At 40.7% G+C, this 21154-nt stretch overlaps 1 protein-coding gene across 3 annotated transcripts in view; it reads left to right on the forward strand.

Moving 5' to 3' along the window:
- The window catches only part of LOC135475287 (protein phosphatase 1 regulatory subunit 16A-like), a 61131-nt gene that overhangs the window by 31506 nt on the left and 8471 nt on the right, over window positions 1-21154 (forward strand). For all 3 annotated transcript variants that reach the window (XM_064755126.1, XM_064755128.1, XM_064755127.1), the window contains exons 3-9: window positions 1120-1190; window positions 2084-2229; window positions 7252-7355; window positions 10909-11033; window positions 11695-11820; window positions 12509-12584; window positions 16014-16137. In XM_064755126.1, coding sequence (XP_064611196.1) covers window positions 1120-1190; window positions 2084-2229; window positions 7252-7355; window positions 10909-11033; window positions 11695-11820; window positions 12509-12584; window positions 16014-16137 — 772 coding nt within the window. The remainder of the gene's footprint in view (window positions 1-1119; window positions 1191-2083; window positions 2230-7251; window positions 7356-10908; window positions 11034-11694; window positions 11821-12508; window positions 12585-16013; window positions 16138-21154) is intronic.

Raw genomic sequence — 21154 nt, forward strand, 5'->3', positions numbered from 1 at the left:
ACCTAAAAGTTGATGAGCGTAAAGCATTGGATTAATGGAATGATTTTAGCAGCATTAGGCCATTAAGCAGCTCTAACAGCAGTTGTTATGATTAGAATGCTTTCATCTGAGGAGCCAGATAAAAGAGCTATGTACACTTTGTTCAGGTTATACACTGATTGCATTATGCTACACTTACCTGCACATGTACACTGTATGTTGTTTTTATCGAGCCTTCCATTAACCTTTAAACATCTAAATATACATGTATCATCTAATGTACTTGATTGTTTATGTAATATCCTCTCTGTAGCTGAACTGATATTTTTTCCGTGACTTGTACATGTACATGTGTATTGCTTCCTCCGTGACTTGTACATGTACATGTGTATTACTTCCTCCATGACTTGTACATGTACATGTGTATTACTTCCTCCGTGACTTGTACATGTACATGTGTATTACTTCCTCCGTGACTTGTACATGTACATGTGTATTACACAGTTTACCTGATTCTGATATTCTTCTAGAAATCTCTGTAAGTTATATATATATATATATATATATATACACATGATATTTCAGCACCTGGGGCCTCTGTGGCTCAGTCGGTTAGCGCGCTAGCGCAGCGTAATGACCCAGAAGCCTCTCACCAATGCGGTCGCTGTGAGTTCAAGTCCAGCTCATGCTGGCTTTCTCGCCGGCCGTACGTGGGAAGGTCTGCCAGCAACCTGCGGATGGTCGTGGGTTTCCCCCAGGCTGTGCCTGGTTTCCACCCACCATAATGCTGGCCGCCGTCGTATAAGTGAAATATTCTTGAGAACGGCATAAAACACCAATCAAAAAAAAAAAAAAAAAAAAAAAAATATTTCAGCACCTTAGAGCGCGGTAGGCTTTTTACACGTACCAGTAACTTAAACTGATGAAAAATAGCTTAAAATCAAGCCTGACAGTCATCATCTGATGAAGTGAAAAATTCTTGAGTGATACCTTAAAAAACTGCAAATGACACATTCTACTCCCAGAAACTTTTAGAGGCATTACTTAGACCTCACCTGTATTTATTTAATTTTTTACTTTTATCAGCTAGGAGTATGTGTACATGTACATTATTTGACCTCACCTGTATTTGTGTTGCAGTGAAGATGCTGTTACAGCAGAATGTGAGCCCTGATGTCACTAACGAGGATGGACTCACAGCTCTGCATCAGGTAAGAATAAACCAGCAGAGCTTGTCTAACAAAGCTGATTCCGACCTTCCCCTTGTCCCCTGAATCTGTCATTTTAGGTCTGTGGTAAATTCACACTCTCTAAGTACATGTAGGCTTTGTGCATTTACGTGACAAGTTTACAAAGAGGATACCAGGCCAGCCCAGTGATCAGAGAGTTGGTATGTGGGTGGCTGGGCTGTAATCTTATGTTTGGTTTTACATGTACCTGGAACATCTTATTGGTTCCATTGTGGATGTGTGCAATATGAGGATAGACCAAGCATTGAGTGACCTTGTATGTGTGAATATACAGGGTTATTTTCAGCATGGTATTTAAGTGAAGCAGCGGTGTGAATATTTAGCATTTGAGACCTGGGGTCAATTCCACAAAGCCAGTCCTGACTTCATTCAATATTTGAAACACAATTTTACAACATATTTTTGAACACTGAAATCTTAAATTTTGCCCAAATTTTGTCTAAAAATTTTTACTTCCAGTACCAAAAACTAAATTTACTTTAGTCAGAACATAGCATTCTGTATTTCCAGCAAGTGAATCTGCAAGGTTGAAATGCATTTCAGAATTTGCATTCAAAATTAGCAGTTTCCATACATTTGAAAATTAAGACGTAAAATTTACTCACATAACATTTTCTTGATTCGATATCTTGGTGTTGTTTGATAAGTTGTCTTATCACCCCCCCCCCCCACTCCGATCACCCCCCGATCACCCCTGACCCCTAACTTTATTACAAACCACTCCATGGATTAGCTCAGTTTGTGCTTATTTCTGTTGATATATAATATGACTTAACTACAAGATCTGGCCAAGGCAGATTGGATAGTTTTTTTTTTATGTTGGCATTAATGTTGATTGTTGTCTCTGTTTTCAGTGTTGTATTGACAACAGTGAGGAGATGCTACAAGTGCTGCTGCAGTATGGGGCTAATGTTAATGCCAGAGACACAGAGTTATGGACCCCATTACACGCTGCTGCCACCTGCGGACATATCAACCTATGCAAATACTTGATTGATGCGTAAGTCGGCTTGTTAGTAAACCCTATGGATGGAAGGAAAACCTTTTCTACTCATTTTGATATGGACATTAAGTGGTGGTTACATAACAAAATGTCAAGATACAATTTCATAAGGTTTTAACTCACTGCTTAGACGTTAAATGAGTTTTCTAACTTTCTCAAAGTTTTCAGTTTGAATCAGAGTATTTTAAGATACACAGAATTTTCAAATAAGAAAGAATTTAGTGAAAAAAATATTGTTAAGATTATTTATTAAATAGGTTATACTGCAAGTGGTGTGTTGAATTCTACAAACTTGCGTAAATAGATACCTGGGGTAGTAAACTAGAGTTCATGTGATATTTAGGTGTTTGTATTAGTTCGGATGTTCTGGTCCAGGGAACCAGGAAGAAGTGATGCATCATGGGAGGGTTTTGTTAGGGACAAACACTTATTATCAGCCTAGGACATGTGTAGAAGCTTGGCATTGTGTAGGGGCATGCGTGAGAGGACAGGGAGGTAAATTAAGGGGCATGGAGAGGCTAACAAAATGTCTACACTTAACCCCTGAGGATATGATTCATTCCAAAATAATGTGTAGTATAGGAAAGTGTGTGTGTGGGGTGGGGGGGGGGGGGAGGGGAGGGGGGTGGTGGTCCTGATATACTGAAACCCTGTGGCAATGGGAATGCCCTATCAATAGTACTGTTCAATTGTTTGTTCAAGCAAATAATCCACAAAAAAACAATTCAGTCCATTTTGTGCAGTGCCGGTGAACTCGTCCATGTCATGGTTGAGCGACTTTCTTGTAAAAAAATGGGCATGTCTGCGTCACAGTGAGTCAGTCTTTGGGAACAGGGGAATCAGCCACAGTAAATGTCAGGTAAACTTGTGAAAAGTCCCCAGAATGTGTGAAGTAATATATGAGGTTTATAATGGAGAGGAACTTGGATGTGCAGAATGATTCAATAACAGATGTTTTAATTGCATTACCTGTCATAGTTACGGCTCTGAGCATGCTCTGACAGTATTATTCTCCGTGTTTGTCAAAGCTAGTAAAAAAAAACAGAAATCGTGAAAAGAAACCTAAAGAAAAAAACCGACATAAAATAGGAATCTGTGATGAAAACACAACTTTTTGTGGAGAAATTTTGGCCATTTATTGTAACTTATTTCTCTGGGCAGTTGCTCCGAAAGTACAATAGATGTGAAGGATATTAACACTACGCTCAATAACCAAAATATGAGCCCTTGTGATAAATCGGAGTCTAATGACCATCTGCTCTGTGTAGAATGAGGTCGTGTCTGGGGACGGACAAGTTTCAGATGGGGTGGTATCACTTGGCAAGTATTATGATGAACCAAGACTGATGTGAACTGCTCAATAATTTGCTTGGAATGGACACAAGAGTAGCATCTACGTCAATACGGGCATTATTTTGTCTATTAATCATCGATGAGTGGAAGGTTTTCACCAAATTGACCCATCCAATGAATCCGAACAGAGTCTTGAATGTACCTGACAGTCTACGAACATTTTAATAAACTGGTAGGATATTATTACAGTATAGTAAACTATACCGATGGGAGCCGTAGCCTCCGCTTGAACCGTATCATGATTACAAAGCGTTTGTTGATGATATTGCCAAGTGTTTCCCCATATTTCCTGGTATTGACTAGCCATGACACCTGGTTATTATTGTCACATTCATCATGTATGGACCACATCAAGATTACTTCTGCTCAAACTGTCCTCCAGTGGCGTAGACTGACCTGCCCTTAGCCAGATCACTCGTCTTTACCTGACTGTTGTTCACTCAGTTTGGCCCAGCTAAAACCCATGGTAGCCACAGGGCAGATTAGGAAGCGGTATCCCTGTTCTGAAATCTCTAATGGCATTTGTATTCTGGGTCCTATCACAGAGGTCTGTCAGTTGTTTCTATATGGCCTAAAATTTTGCCCAGAAAAGTGCAAAAGGCAAGTGTCAGGAAATATTATTTTTGGAGCTGAAACTTATAATTTTCCAGAAGAATACCATCCCATGTTCCAAGCAAACCTCCAAACATCTTTCTAAAATCAGTAGAACTCTCAAAATCAGGAGAATGGGCAAGTTAGTCATGGACGAAGTTTCTGGTCATGTAAGGTGTGTGTATAAACATGGCTACTTATGTGTGGATTTCTAGGGACACTGTCACGAAACTTTTTAAAATCCCTTTCCTGGTAACTGTTTTCAGAAAGGAGGTTTAGACTTTAGAGCCAAATTTAAACCTGGTAATTTATGGGCTTCAGAAAGTCATGAAAAATCTATGTACAAAATTAATAAAAAAAATGTGTAATTTGAATTTTTTTCCTCGGTCTCAAGATGTGTTTTAACGTTAAAGTGAAAGACAGCACCTGACTAATGTTTATGTCCTCTGAAAGACTACCATTAAAGTATCTTGAACCGGCATTAAATATTTTTAAACATTTTTTTTCAACCCAGTAAAAGTTTAGTGAAACTTGACACAGCTTCAGCGCGTCTCCGGTATCAAGAACAAGGTGACCTCATGTTTAGTCTAGCTGTCTAACGTCTAAGGTACTTTGCGTATAATAATCTAAGCAGTAGCCTATCGCAGATAAAAGCTATGGACTTTGCTGATGATGGCCCAAGCTCAGAGAAAAAAATTCAAAAGATTTAATTAATTTTAAGAGTTGTCTGGTGAGATGTGGTCTTCTCATTTCCAAAAACCTTGGGCATCTCTAATGAACTTTGCACTGACTAAATGCAAAAATGAATGACAAAAAATTTATTCAGGGCAATGAATGCTGTTTGGGCTGAGATGGTACGCTACTGCCTAACATTATTTGTGATAGCGTCGTTGAGTATTACACGGCTTGTAAATGAACTGATTTTATGTTGGTGGTGGTCCGTAAATGATGCAGACCTGCCCCACAACAGATTGTAAAATGGGCCTTCGGCAGCAGGTAACTAAATCATTGTAAACGATCTCAAAATGATGTCTTATGCAGTAGTTCTGTGTTGTTATGTCACTTCATGGAGTAGATGGGTAAAGGCTACATCACAGCTTAGGCCGCACAATATGAAAGCAAGGTGTTTGATTAAATAAAACTCATAAAATGGCCTCGACTCACACCAGCAGGTTGTTTCATATTGTTATTGGTGAAATCTTATTGAAATAGTAAGGTATGATACTTTTTAGACAGCTTTAGTATCCTGCTTTTGATGGAAATGTGTTTTAGCTATCTGCTGCCTTGTCCTTTAAGAGGAAACAGTTTTATTTTGATCTTAGTTGGATTTGAAGCTGTGCAGGAACTACAAGTAGATTTGAATGTATAGGTATTTACATACCCTATTATAAAGAAAGAGTGAAAAATTACTGCATTGAACTATGGAAGATTTGTGTATCATATGAAAAGGTTGAAGAGATACAATAGTACATACATGTCTTAACTTGTTTGTCTGTACCACAAAATATGACAGCAAACCGTGTTTTTTTTTCAAAAGCATAAGGCAGTAATTAAATTCAGATCAACCTCTGTGGTGTGACCTTGCATATTATTATGGCTCAGGGTGTCCTGTGTGTTGTGAAGCTCCTGACATAACAAGTTTCTTATATTTTATAAAACAAAATCCACCACATTCCTGTGAAAGTCTCCATCTGCAGCCCCATAGTATACGGTTAGTTGTGTGCATTCAATTTACAAAAAAAGCTATTTTTGCTTGAATGGGACAGCTTTTTTATGCGTGGCTGAATTCATGCTGCCCAAGTTTTTTCTCGTGTGTAATTCATACAATTTTAATCTCTGTTTATTTGTGCCGTGACAGCCAGGGTGTGGGAAAATGTGAGTGGTTGGACTGGTTTACAGTCAGCCCCATGTTACCTTTGCAGTTTGCGGAGACTGTGGACTTTGATGTCACACCGAGTCATAATCAGTCGTCATATTAGTGCATAAACGCTCGGCGTCTGTAAATGTCTACATATCCAAGCTGTTAAGCAAGGCTTGGGGTGTTAAGTAAACGCTGTTTAGCCCATCGTTTATTCCACATAACCGTTTGCTTAACAGAAATTTGATTATGCTATTGAATCTTCATTGAGAAAGTAGGAAATGTTGGCATTAAATGTGCAGTGTGATAGCCGTGTGGATAGAAGGTCTACATGCACCCCATAGTCAGTACTTCGGATGTTAGCACACATGTACTTTGATAAAGCAGTATTGATGCCTATGTTCCAGTTAGGCAGGGATACAAACAGTTCATTCTGAAATAGTGTTTCATACAGTAATTACTTGATATTTGTACATATAGGTGTGGAAGTCCAGTATATGGTGTTACATGGAGATTTCATACCTGTGAAATGGTGGATGACATTAGTTTATAATAATTTGATATTGAGCAAACTAAAAAAGTATAAAAATCCGGAATACATCATACTTGTTCGGAAGTTTCTGTTTATTTGAGCTATTCATGCAGTGTCCTGAAGTCCAGTGAACAAAACTTAGTAGCTATATCCTTGTGATCATACTCCTCTGCCTTCATAACATTGCATACAGATGAAGGCCTTTTGAGCTATTAACTGTGCAACAACAGCAGAGAGATCAAGACTGATGTTGCATACTGCACACATCAGCTAATTGGATACATTTACCGTTTTAATGCACACAACTTGACATTTTGACAAGTCACATCATGTGAACTGACCGTCACCTGATCTGTTGTCTGACTCTGAGGATCTGTTGGCCTGCACATTTGCATTTTGTTGGGCTTGTCTGTTGTCATGTCTTAATTGGTGGATATTGTATGCATAATGGACATTTGAAATTTAGTTTGATGACACCCTTTGCCACTATGTAGCTAAAGTGCTGCCAATTTGGCGTCAAACCCCAATCATCCGTTCTTATCACACATACTTACGTTCGACATGCTTAGATTTTGATAAATGATAAAGTTCTAAGCTCATAATTCAGCTATTTGCTGACTGGTTGAAACCTGAAGTTTGAGTTTTATTGGACATTTGCATAGTTATTGGCTTGTTTTACTTGCAGAGGAGCAGAACTGCTGGCGGTGAATGCCGATGGGAACATGCCCTACGACATCTGTGAAGATGAGGTCACTCTCGATTACATAGAGACAGAGATGGCAAAGAAAGGTATGCACTCAGTGTGACATGTATCTTAACTCTTGCGCTCATATTATATCTGGAAGGAAAAAAAAAGAGAACTATCAAGATGCAGTTTGCGAGGATGATTATGGGGCCTAATGGTACCTGACATGACTGAGCAGTCTTGGCTACATCTGTTCAGACCATTGCAGCGAGGAATGAGGTCATGTCTCCAGTCCCAGCATATGCTGACTCCCTTGTGACCTCACCTAACAGTTGTAAGGTACCTAGTAATAGACGTGTTTCCTGCTGATGGCTAGTTTCCTACAACCATAAAACGGCATCCAAAATTAACACATTAAATATGTTTCAGGGAAGTGTAAAACACCAACATAATGAATAAATGTTCAAGATTGACACAGATCGAGGATAATTGCCATTTTATAAAGTTAATATGCATTTGCTTGTTATTGTTCACTAGGGAATAGGGATTAAGTCAGGTGTAAGTGCATGTCACGTGCATTTGTTTACCACTCATGTCACGCTGCGAGATACTGAATAACGCTCCTCTGGCATGTGATAAACCCTTAACCTTGTTGGACACCTGCTGGAGCTCGCAGGATTATCATTGGAAGGTGTGAATATAGTTCCGTCTACAGATTTATCCTAGTTTGCAAGTCAAAGTGTCAATTTAGTTTTGTAAATCACTGAGTTGCAGATAATTTTTCACTGGCAAATGACTTCCATAACAAGGAAAACCTTCTATGGAAGAAACAAAAGGTATTTGCCCATCTTTTAGCTTGTTATGGGAGATGAAGAATGAGCTAGGTATAGCAGTCGTGGTGATCCATTACAAACCTTGCATGGACTCGCTCGAAAATCACTACCTAAAAGAAGATTGCTACTTTGCGATCAAAAACACACACATCAGATATTTTACTTCATTTTCATGTATTGTTTTGTCTTTCAAAAATCTTTTTAAATCATTCTAACAAAGAACTATATTTTCGGGCATGAACTTCCTAGAGCCGGCACGTAGGCCTACCAGTGCTTAGCCACATGTGTGTGATCAGTCACAGTGGATGGATCACTGGCTCTGCAGGTGCCTGTCTGTCTACAAGCTCTCTACAAACTCTTTACAAAACTCTCCACAACACCACTAGGATCATGCTAATCTGCCGCCTGGGTTTGACTTTTAGCCTGAACTGTACTGTACATCTACTGTTAGTGTCAAGAAAGAAAAAATGAAAGTCTTGTAATAGGAAGTAGTTTTGTAATTTATAATTGCTGTCAAGTGTTTATTTCCTGTTACAGCACATCACAATTTTCAGCTTTCTTCCTCTCTGGAACCTATGTGAACAATTATCTCTTAATCATATGATGTATGTGTTAGGTGCATTTAAGCTAATCGTTGAAAGATGGTGCCCCAAAGGGTGTCAACCAATAGCTGTAATAAGCAAAAACTATTAATGTAGTAAGATAATAGTGACGGCCACATAATGTGTACATGTATTGTGCAAAATGATTTTTAAAGATAGATTATACATGCGTACATTTGGTAAAATGTTATAATGTGATATTTTGCACTGCTATGATACATGTAAGTCAATACCAGATTTACAGATCTAATAACAATCTTCAGAATATAGTAATGGTAATTCTGCTATCTTGGGCAAGACTTTCTGATTTACCCCTGTTGAAAAAGCTCCAATGTATTCACACCATGCATTTTGTGATTATAGTAAGATTACATCGTAAGCATTACAGTAATCATTTGACTGTGTGGGATATTTGAAACAGAAGTCTTAGAAGATGCAAGATATAATTAAGTTTAATGAAAATAAACTTCAGCTCACTAGCTGAATAGGTCTCAAGTGGCTCTGTGTATCAGTTTTGCAAGTTTCCTGTAAGGCTTTGGAGTAAATTATAGTCAATGCTGTTATTTCAAAACAATTATCCTGATCTGTAGATATTAAAACTGTCTAATATCTTTCTTCTCTGCAAATTTTGGAGGTCATGTGAAGTGGAGAGGAAACTTGTGTAATGTTGCACTGTTTTGATAACTGGTGTAAAATTAACGGGAATGATGGCGGACAAACTGGCTAACTTCCAGTAACTCAGAGATAACACCCGCTGTGGATACACCAGATGTCTGGTGAATGTTAAGTTAATGTACAGCTGCATCCAAACTGCCAGACTGTTACAAGCCATTATCTGGCATGCGGGAGGATAAATGATGCCTTGTGAGATATAGAATGTCAGCTTCCCTGTGGAAAATTGCTCTCATGATCTAACCTTTTGAACTGGGAATGCTTTGTAAAACCTTTGAGTTATCCAGCAAGACCTGATTTGGAGACATTGGTCACCGTTGTAGATGTGCATTTGTCGTTTGCTTTGCTAATGGAGAAAATTGTTAGTCTGTGAGATTATAGGAGCAAACATTGAATTATTTGTTCTCTACTGAATTATAACTTGTTGTCAGTGAAACATACAAGTGTTTATTTCTTGGCTTTTTAAGGAATGGAATATTGCTGCCAACATTACATTATTATTTTGGCAGATATTCAGAATTGTGTTGTGCATGTATCGTTGTAACTTTGTGAAGAACAAATTGACTGTGTGCTAGTTTATACTGAGTTACGTTCAGAAAAGCTCCAAACTTAATTGGCACTAGATATATTACCCAGAATTCATATTGCATGGATCTGCTCAGCTGCTACATGTGGCCCCCAGAACATTGCTGTTGTGTCTAGTGTACCCGGGTCTCCCACACTTGTTGCCACTAAAAAACATCAGCTCAAACATATAACTCCAGAACAAATTCTCACAGCATCACCAATCTGGTGTAAACAGGAAGGAGCCTAGGGAATAGGGAGAAGTCTTGTCGAAGTGAGATTTTTCTCTGATTGTAATTTTGCAGAGGCCCTGTTCAACATTGGCAGATTATGTACAGTTTTGTGGACCAGTGTTTACAGAATTGTTTTGTCCCAGTCATTTGCGACACGGCTTTATGCTTATAGTAATGTCATAGGAAATTAGAAAAAATCACTGTCGGCTTTGAGAAAGCATGGACAAATTAACTAAGAAGTTCAAGAGAATATAAATAACCAGTTGCTCCTCCAAGACTGTGTTAAATGGGCTTGAATTTCTATTTCTGAAAGAGTCTGATGTCATTTAAACACTTTCAGCACAAAAACTATTAATTATAATTCAAATTTGTGCTCAGAAAGTGCATACCTTGAGCTACACATTGTAGCTCTCATTATTTTAGATTAACAGGCCATTGAAATTACAAAATTTGGTAACCCCAAAAATGAGTTTGACCAGTTTGGCTGATTGGCTGGCTGGTTTCCTCCACTCACATATGGACACCTCCTCACCTTGTGTCATTTAAGTGGGGGGAAAAAACATGTTCATTAATGCTCAAATTAAAAAAGCAGATAGATCACGATAAAATGATGAAGAGTCAGTCCAGGACATGCATTACATTGGTGATATGTCTGAGATAAATGCACACCTGAATTTAGAACAGAATTTCGTCACATTTAATTTCGAAATGATTGAATGTTTATTTTGCTTTTTCCTCCGCCACGGTGTTCAGGAGTGACCCAGGAGGAGATTGATGAGACTAGGATAAGCACAGAGAAGCAGATGTTAAGAGATTTGAAAGAGCTCTTCGCTCAAGGTGGAAATCTTGAGTTCACTGACAGAAGTAATGCCACTCCAGTGAGTACTAGACGTTCATCATTATTTACGAAATTCGAGAAATCCCTGGCAAGAAGCTGTCAACAAGAAGTAATGTTGGTTGGCATCGGAAGCGGGGTAATGGGGGGTTTGGAAATCCACACATGTCAGATCTGGTTCTTAAATCTTGCTGTTTCTGCCAACTACTGATTGGCAAAACTAATGAGGTAATTTTAGTCCGTGGTTAAAAGGAGAAAAACAAAATTCGATACCTTTGACCGGCTGATAATTATTAAGCCTGCCCTGGCTGAGATTGTATAAATTTGATTTTAGATGTCATACATCATAAAAAAATTCTTTCAGAAAAGTGTTATCTTCATTTGTAAAGGAAGTAACTGTAGCCATTTTCAATTATTGTTTGTAATGAAAATTAGTTTCCTCGTCAGTGCACGTTTATGATTTATTGTTTTGGCTTTTATTAGGTTTTTTTATTTCACATTTCACTGGTAGCTAGTAAATTGAATTGTGCTTTCTGAGTGACATAGCTAATAGGTTTTCTTCCGTAACAAGTGATCATTAATGTGAATTTGTTGACACATTAATGTTGTCAGTGATGTACATGTATGAATTGCTGAGAGATGTTGGGTAACAGATGTTAATAGATCGTCAGTGAAGTATATTGTTTGGGTTGTTTTGATGGCAGTTACATATAGCAGCAGCCAATGGTTACATAGACGTAGCAGAGTTTCTTGTGGAGAACCATGTGGCCCTGGATGCCCGAGATGAGGATTCCTGGCAACCCATCCATGCCGCAGCTTGCTGGTGTCAGGTAAATCAACACACCGCTTATCGCTTTCAGAGGTTCACATAGAGTGTAATTTTATCAGTCTACACAGGCTGATCCCTTCAGAATATGCTTAAATGAACACTTTGCAAACATGGACGAGGTTGACAGGTAGCTAGTGGCCGCCTGGGGTTTCCAGGTAGCTAGTGGCCGCCTGGGGTTTCCAGGTGGTTTCCAGGTAGCTAGTGGCCACCTGGGGTTTCCAGGTGGTTTCCAGGTAGCTAGTGGCCGCCTGGGGTTTCCAGGTGGTTTCCAGGTAGCTAGTGGCCGCCTGGGGTTTCCAGGTGGTTTCCAGGTAGCTAGTGGCCGCCTGGGGTTTCCAGGTGGTTTCCAGGTAGCTAGTGGCTGCCTAGTTGTACCCATATGCGTGGAATATTGTTGCATACTATGTAAAACCTAAATCAAGTAAAAAAAATAAATATACTGGTACCTCACTATATATGTATTATATTTCACTTTTATGCGAAGCATATAAGATATTTTGTATTTGTTAATATCTGAATGATTAATTCTTAAAGCTATGATGATTGGAACCCATGTCTGTGAATATCAGTTAAACAATATATTTATTTAATCAATTTTTTTTATTTAACCAATAAAAAGAGAAAAGATATCCTAGTGTTCATTGTCAGTTGTTGACCAAGAGTTTTAGTCAACTGTTGTCTTTCGCCAGCCTGAAATTCTGGAGCTGCTAGTTCATCATGGTGCTGACATTGATGCAAAAACCAAAAATGGGGAAACACCATTTGGTATGTATGGTTTTTACAACTCAACTCATTAGGGCTATTGAATATTGTCATGACCCTGTTTGTATGTCTTTGTATTCTTTCTCATCCTTGTGACGGTCATATCAGTGGAGTTATTCAGGTTTAGAGGCCTGTCCTATCCTGTCCTATCCTGTCCTGCCCTAAATGGTGTCACTTACACCAGCTGCCGTGTTATCAGTGTCATTGAAGCTTTTTCTATAAGCCGAGAATATAGCTGTTTCTGCTGACATCACAAGAACAATGCTAGCCAGATGTGCCGGGGGTACCAATGATGCCAGGTTGTGTTTTTGGTTGATCTGACAAGGTACATGTTAAGGCTTTGGAATAATTCAGGACTAGTTACCAAGTTGGTCAGAAAAAAATGGCTGTGGCCATGTAAGGTGTGTTTCTTCCACAACAACTACCTAGACTTTGTACATGTGTCTTTCCTGTACAGTACAAGTTGTAGTAAGCCATAATGAGAGTTAAGAGCCAGGAAAACAGGAGGCCAGCTTTGTTATGTGAAGCATCTCCTGAACTTATAATCTTCATGTATACATATCACATTTGCTCTAAACAACAGTAATTTGGGTGTATTTTTGTACCAGGAGGACTTGTGGTCAACCTGTGGCTGCTTTGACTGGGGGGTAAGGGAGAGAGGAGAGGAATTGTAGAGCAGGTGGTGTAATGTGGGGTATGGGAGAGAATGACTACTTTCTCCACTAATATCACTACCCAGCTTGAACCACTCAGCCCACTAGTCAGTCATTATGAAGAGAAAATGTGAAATTACCACTGAGGCTGGCTGTCAGCACAGGGAGAGAGAGAGAGAGAGAGAGAGAGAGAGAGAGAGATGAAGTTCACAGCTGAGCTGAGTGTAGCCTTCCATATATCCCTGGTCTGATTTACATTAAATCCTCTCTGTATGGGTCCAATATTACTGTGATCTAGCTGTGGGAGCTGTCAGGATGTGGTGTTAAGGGTGACACGCTCTTACTGTAATCCTTAATGATGCTTGCCTCTCAGGTGCATGTCTTTGCCCACAAGAAGCTAGGCGGTGGCTGTGGGAGGTGGCTGTAGGAGGATGATTATGTGGTACACTCTGACAATTTTTACATCACTTACAGGTTTTACACTCAAAATGTTCCTCCTTCTCTCCCCATGGCACTGAGGGGATGTCAATTAAAGCTGTTAAAATGACAGTCTCATGGTCATGTTGGAGTAATAAGACAGTATTTTCAGACCATGGTCGCTCTTTTGAAGATGTGCTGACATTTACAGGACTACATTGAACACACACACACATTAGAGGATAATTTAGCAAGCAATTGACCAAAAGTGTAAGAAAAATAAAGCTGTGCCATGCCTGTGTACCTTAGGGTGTTGTGGTTTCATGAAATGTGGGAAATAGTCACTTTATCTATTAGATTCTATGATTTTAGGTTTACCTCGTCTCTCAGTCTGTTATGAAATGCTGTCCAATTTTGACAAGACTATAGCATACATACATTAGGTTTTAGAGATTCTTGTTTTTTTGTTTTTGCTGCTTTTTAGGGATCCTGTTCTTCCCGAACGGGATCCCTATTGTAATCGTTCTGTTTTTCTTATTATTATTATTATTTTTTTTTTCACCGACTTTGTTAGTAAGGAAACTCCTACAGCGTTCAACATAGGTCAACAAAACCAATTGTTTTCAAATTTGACATGCAGCTAGGTCACGAGTTACAAAAAGGTTGCAAAAATGGTTCACTTCCGGTCAAAACTCTGGAAGCTCGCCATTGGTCGAAGTTGTGACATCACAAAAAGTTCTGAAATGTCATTTGTTCTCAACGTATTCTGATGTATCTTGAGCTGCTGATTCCGAATCTGCTTTTGTTTTTTTGCATATCTGTGTAACTTTTTGAGATGTAAGCAAAAAACTAAAAAAAGTTACGTAATTTCAATGACCTGTAACTCGAGAACTATGGGAGATAGAAATGTGCAACCTGCACCAAATTGTAGCCCAAGACATGCTCTTTCAGGCACTCGCCAACGGATTTGAGCTACGATCAATAGTTTTCTAGCTAGAAATGTTTAAATGACAACACCGTTTTTTGTTCAGAAAAAGATGGGAATCCTATTGCTTTAACATGGAGTTAGATGGAGACAGGACTGGGTTTATAGTATTTGACCTGATACTTTCGGCTACACTGTCCGTGATCTCCCGAAACGGTTGTAGGATGACATTCAGCTATACAGTACTCCATTAGATGGCGTAGAATTCTAACTACAACAGCAAACGACGTGGACCTGTAAAAGTTAGCTTTGTTTTGCGCAGGCCTTGTCTTCTTTACTATACACTAACCAAGCCAGTGTGCCGTGGTCCAGGTGTTGACTTTCTAACGATGGCCGAGATATCAGTAGAGCAGTGAGTCTTTTCATGGCAGGTTGTGGATTGAGACATGAAAGTACAAACTTTGATTTTTCTTCTTTCTTTCTGACGCCTGTCATTCATGTCAGAGTTCGATCCCAGCTTAACCAATTTGTCAGGCGATAAAAATGTTGTGAATTTCAAGGTTTTAAGTAGGCTGCTAGGCGTAGTTGGATGTTCTGATGACGAATCTGGTGGTTTTTTTCCGTTCTCCGACGCACGGTTTTGTCGCCAATTGCTATGAAAGTGCGAAAAAGTGCAATTTTCGCCCATATTTGGAGGTCACGTGACACAAAATTGCTGCAGCTGTGGAGCTGAAAATGACTGAGTACAAAGGGCTATATGGGTACTGTAGGCGTGCGGAAAATCATGGAAGTGTGTCAATAAATGTGGGTGTTGCAGTGCTTCAAATATTGCCCAAAGGCCGATTTGCTGTATTTGGCACTTTGACGTCCCCATGTTATGTGATGCATTTTAAATGCATTTGCGACTAGGATGAAGGCACGAACATTGTAAGCATGCTACCCGACATAGTTTGACGTCCTGATCCTAAATCTAGACTTATTTCTTTCCGGCGACGTATAGTTTTGCCGCAAATTGCTATCAAAACACGAAAAAGCGCTAATCCCACCATATTTGGAGGTCTGGTGAGAGAAAACGGTTACAGCTGTAAAGCTGAACATCACTGAGTGGAAAGCGCTACACACGTACTCTATGTGTGCTGAAAGTCTTCGATCTGTGTCAACATCCACAGGACATGAAGGGGAAAACGTCATCTATCTGATCCGGGATCCCGGCCTAGGATCTGCTGTTCGCAGATCCATTCTAGTTGTTACTGTTTTTGGCCTGGAAATACATGTCAAAGTGCATGTATTCAGCCCTTGATGTTTATCTGCATTTTACTGTTTGCAGAGGTTTTCTTTCCAAGTGGCATGTTTTATACGCGTACGTGTGTGAAGGAAGAAAATGCCTGCCTCTGTTGATATCTGTATCCTTATTTTTATCTTGGATCTTTGTTACAGATATATGCGAAGATCCTGATCTTAAACAGCGGATCCTTGACATGAAGGATGAGCTAGAGACGAAAGCGGCAAACAAACAACGAGAACATGATCAAATGCGGCGACGATCGCGTAACCGCAGGAGGTAAGCTGCTGATCTTACAATGCTTACCAAACTGTTATTATACGGCAGCTTCTGCGCGAGGAACAAATCCACTTATAGAGATGGATTATCTGTTGTTTAAATAAGTGAAATTCAGATTTAAAGGATGTGTACACAAAATGTAAAATTATTCTATTTGTCTAAATTAAATAAAATGATATGGTGAACATGTAGTTGCTTCTCGGAGCTTTTTTTCTCTGTATTATTGCACACCTGTAGATTCCCCCCCCCAAATAACCGATGGACTGATTGACCTCGTAATCACCTGTGCGGTAGATACAGCAGCTTGTTCAGTGCATCTCTAAAGGCCTGTTGATAACACACCTATCTAGAGACACTGGAATATAACAAAAGCCTACGTATATCATATGATCCTGCTTTTAATTTTTGTAAATATTTTAAAACACCTCAGCTTGTAAAGATGCTTATCTGTTTCCTTTTGTTATTTGTTTTCGTTCCCATGGGATCTGTGCTGACATTTTCTTGATTTTTATTTCAGGTTTTAATTTTTGATTTGACCTTTTCTTATATCCTATCGTTCAGTTTCTTGTTTCATGGTCCAGCAGCTGTCATTATTGTTATTATCATTACCTGTCATTTGTTTTACTTGTGGGGAGGTGGGGAACCTTAATACTATGTTTGGTCTTCATTTCATGTGAGTATGTGGGCACCCTCAGGGTAATATTAAAGCAGTTGTTTTGATTTGCCTTCTCTTTGAAGGGAAGAGAGAAGGAGGGAGTGAGGGAGAAATAACTGTATTGGGTTGATCAAGTTTACCTTGATTGTGCCACACTTTGACAAAACAATAACTGAACTACATGCAGATCTCTCCAGCAGTTTATGTTTGCACAATTATTAAATGGGTTTCAAGATAATGCTTATATTTGAGAATTACATACTAAAAAACGATGGCGTGCCATGAAACTCACCTGGTGTCACATTGTTGCCTGCATTGGGGAAAGTTTATCAGTTAATTGCCCATGGCTAATGGTTTCCTCCACCCATGAAGATTTCCTACACAGTCAAATGTTTGGCTGTGAACACCATTCAGATAAAGTAAGATAAAACTCATTTTCCCCATGCATGAAGCTCAGCTCACCAGGAAGGTGATGTGCATGTGCAGATAAAAAAAATGTTCTCAGAATCATCAATCTTCAAGAAAATGTCCTGACCTGTGTCTGCGCCTTGTCTTTGATGTAGGTTTGAGCACATATTTGGATTTCCTAATGGCTATTTGTACAGGTAATGTTAAGTGGGTGATGTTTCACAACAATTCTGGCCTCCCTGTAATTGCATTCCCCCAGATCAGTTCTGTTTACTAGGTTGATGTCGTTAAACTATTCCTCACAGGTGTGGTGATCCCCTCTTATTGGTAGCCATGATGTCTTCCTTTTAATGCTGGACTGCTGTACACTGTGTGTTGTCAGGTTTTGTTGTTGTGGCACACGATTCTGTAGTTGCTGGGACCAGGCAAATATGTGCATCACTTTTCAGAGGCATTGGGAAAAGTCACTGGCCATCTAGGGAATGATGGTAATTTGACCTTAGATAGCAGTGGGGTAAATTGGGTATGGTGGAAACAGAATTTTCTTGATTTATGTTTGAAAATTGGCCTGATTGGCCCGAAAACAAATGCTTTCGGCTTTTGTGATATTATTCAATCAAAAGTGCATTGCTGGAGCAATACGCTTTTGAGTCACGGAACATTTTTTTTTTTTATTGCACAACGAAAGTTCAACTGCAAACATGGTGCTGTGTAGTTGAGTATGCCGTACTTGTGGTACTGCAAAGCATCTTTACAGTAACGGTGTGGTACAAAGTGCTCACACAGGACTGATGGAAGTGCTCGCACAGGACTGATGGAAGTGCTTACACAGGACTGATGCAAGTGCTCACACAGGACTGATGGAAGTGCTCACAAAGGACTGATGGAAGTGCTTACACAGGACTGATGCAAGTGTTCACACAGGACTGATGAAAGTGCTCACACAAAACTGATGGAAGTGCTCACACAGGACTGATGGAAGTGTTCACACAGGACTGATGGAAGTGCTCACACAAGACTGATGGAAGTGCTTACACAGGACTGATGGAAGTGTTCACACAGGACTGATGGAAGTGCTCACACAGGACTGATGGAAGTGCTCACACAGGACTGATGGAAGTGCTTACACAGGACTGATGGAAGTGCTCACACAGGGCTGATGGAAGTGCTCACACAGGACTGATGGAAGTGTTCACACAGGACTGTGGTACTGCATAACATCTTCACAGTAACAGTGTGGTACAAAGTGTTCACACAGGACTGATGGGAGTGTTCACACAGGACTGATGCAAGTGCTCACACAAAACTGATGGAAGTGCTCACACAGGACTGATGGAAGTGTTCACACAGGACTGATGGAAGTGCTCACACAAGACTGATGGAAGTGCTTACACAGGACTGATGGAAGTGTTCACACAGGACTGATGGAAGTGCTCACACAGGACTGATGGAAGTGCTCACACAAGACTGATGGAAGTGCTTACACAGGACTGATGCAAGTATTCACACAGGAGTGATAGAAGTGTTCACACAGGACTGATGCAAGTGCTCACACAAGACTGATGGAAGTGCTTACACAGGACTGATGCAAGTATTCACACAGGACTGATGGAAGTGTTCACACAGGACTGATGGAAGTGCTTACACAGGACTGATGCAAGTGTTCACACAGGACTGATGCAAGTGCTCACACAAGACTGATGGAAGTGCTTACACAGGACTGATGGAAGTGTTCGCACAGGACTGATGGAAGTGCTCACACAGGACTGATGGAAGTGCTCACACAGGACTGATGGAAGCGCTTTTACAGGACTGATGAAAGTGCTTACACAGGACTGATGCAAGTGTTCACACAGGACTGATGAAAGTGCTCACACAAGACTGATGGAAGTGCTCACATAGGACTGATGCAAGTGCTCACACAAGACTGATGCAAGTGCTCACACAGGACTGATGCAAGTGTTCACACAGGACTGATGGCAGTGTTCACACAGGGCTGATGGAAGTGCTCACACAGGACTGATGGAAGTGTTCACACAGGACTGTGGTACTGCATAACATCTTCACAGTAACAGTGTGGTACAAAGTGTTCACACAGGACTGATGGGAGTGTTCACACAGGACTGATGCAAGTGCTCACACAGGACTGATGCAAGTGCTTACACAGGACTGATGGAAGTGCTCACACAGGACTGATGCAAGTGCTCACACAAGACTGATGCAAGTGCTCACACAGGACTGATGCAAGTGTTCACACAGGACTGATGGAAGTGCTTACACAGGACTGATGCAAGTGTTCACACAGAACTGATGGAAGTGTTCACACAGGACTGATGGAAGTGCTCACACAAGACTGATGGAAGTGCTCACACAAGACTGATGGAAGTGCTTACACAGGACTGATGCAAGTATTCACACAGGAGTGATAGAAGTGTTCACACAGGACTGATGCAAGTGCTCACACAAGACTGATGGAAGAGCTCACACAGGACTGATGGAAGTGCTTACACAGGACTGATGCAAGTGTTCACACAGAACTGATGGAAGTGTTCACACAGGACTGATGGAAGAGCTCACACAGGACTGATGCAAGTGTTCACACAGGACTGATGCAAGTGCTCACACAAGACTGATGGATGTGCTTACACAGGACTGATGGAAGTGTTCACACAGGACTGATGGAAGTGTTCACACAGGACTGATGGAAGTGCTCACACAGGACTGATGCAAGTGCTCACAAAGGACTGATGGGAAGTGCTTAAACAGGACTGATGAAAGTGCTCACACAAGACTGATGCAAGTGCTCACATAGGACTGATGCAAGTGCTCACAAAAGACTGATGCAAGTGCTCACACAGGACTGATGCAAGTGCTCACACAGGACTGATGGAAGTGTTCACACAGGACTGATGGAAGTGCTCACACAGGACTGATGGAAGTGCTCACACAGGACTGATGCAAGTGTTCACACAGGACTGTGGTACTGCATAACATCTTCACGGTAACAGTGTGGTACAAAGTGTTCACACAGGACTGATGGGAGTGTTCACACAGGACTGATGCAAGTGCTCACACAGGACTGATGGAAGTGCTCACACAGGACTGATGCAAGTGCTCACACAGGACTGTGGTACTGCATAACATCTTCACAGTAACAGTGTGGTACAAAGTGTTCACACAGGACTGATGGGAGTGTTCACACAGGACTGATGGAAGTGCTCACACAGGACTGATGCAAGTGCTTACACAGGACTGATGCAAGTGCTCAAACAGGACTGATGGAAGTGCTCACACAGGACTGATGCAAGTGTTCACACAGGACTGATGGAAGTGCTCGCACAGGACTGGTGCAAGTGCTCACACAGGACTGATGCAAGTGCTCACACAGGACTGATGGAAGTGTTCACACAGGACTGATGGAAGTGCTTACACAGGACTGATGCAAGTGCTCACACAGGACTGATGCAAGTGTTCACACAGGACTGATGCAAGTGCTCACACAGGACTGATGCAAGTGCTTACACAGGACTGATGTAAGTGCTCACACAGGACTGATGGAAGTGCTTACACAGGACTGATGCAAGTGCTCACACAAGACTGATGCAAGTGCTCACACAGGACTGATAGAAGTGCTCACACAGGACTGATGGAAGTGCTTACACAGGACTGATGCAAGTGTTCACACAGGACTGATGCAAGTGCTCACACAAGACTGATGAAAGTGCTTACACAGGACTGATGCAAGTGCTCACACAGGACTGGACTGATGCAAGTGCTCACACAGGACTGATGAAAGTGCTTACACAGGACTGATGCAAGTGCTCACACAGGACTGGACTGATGCAAGTGCTCACACAGGACTAATGCAAGTGCTCACACAGGACTGATGCAAATGTTCACACAGGACTGATGCAAGTGTTCACACAGGACTGATGCAAGTGTTCACACAGGACT

This window comes from Liolophura sinensis, chromosome 9 (assembly GCF_032854445.1).
Source record: "Liolophura sinensis isolate JHLJ2023 chromosome 9, CUHK_Ljap_v2, whole genome shotgun sequence".
Lineage (NCBI taxonomy): Eukaryota > Metazoa > Mollusca > Polyplacophora > Chitonida > Chitonidae > Liolophura > Liolophura sinensis.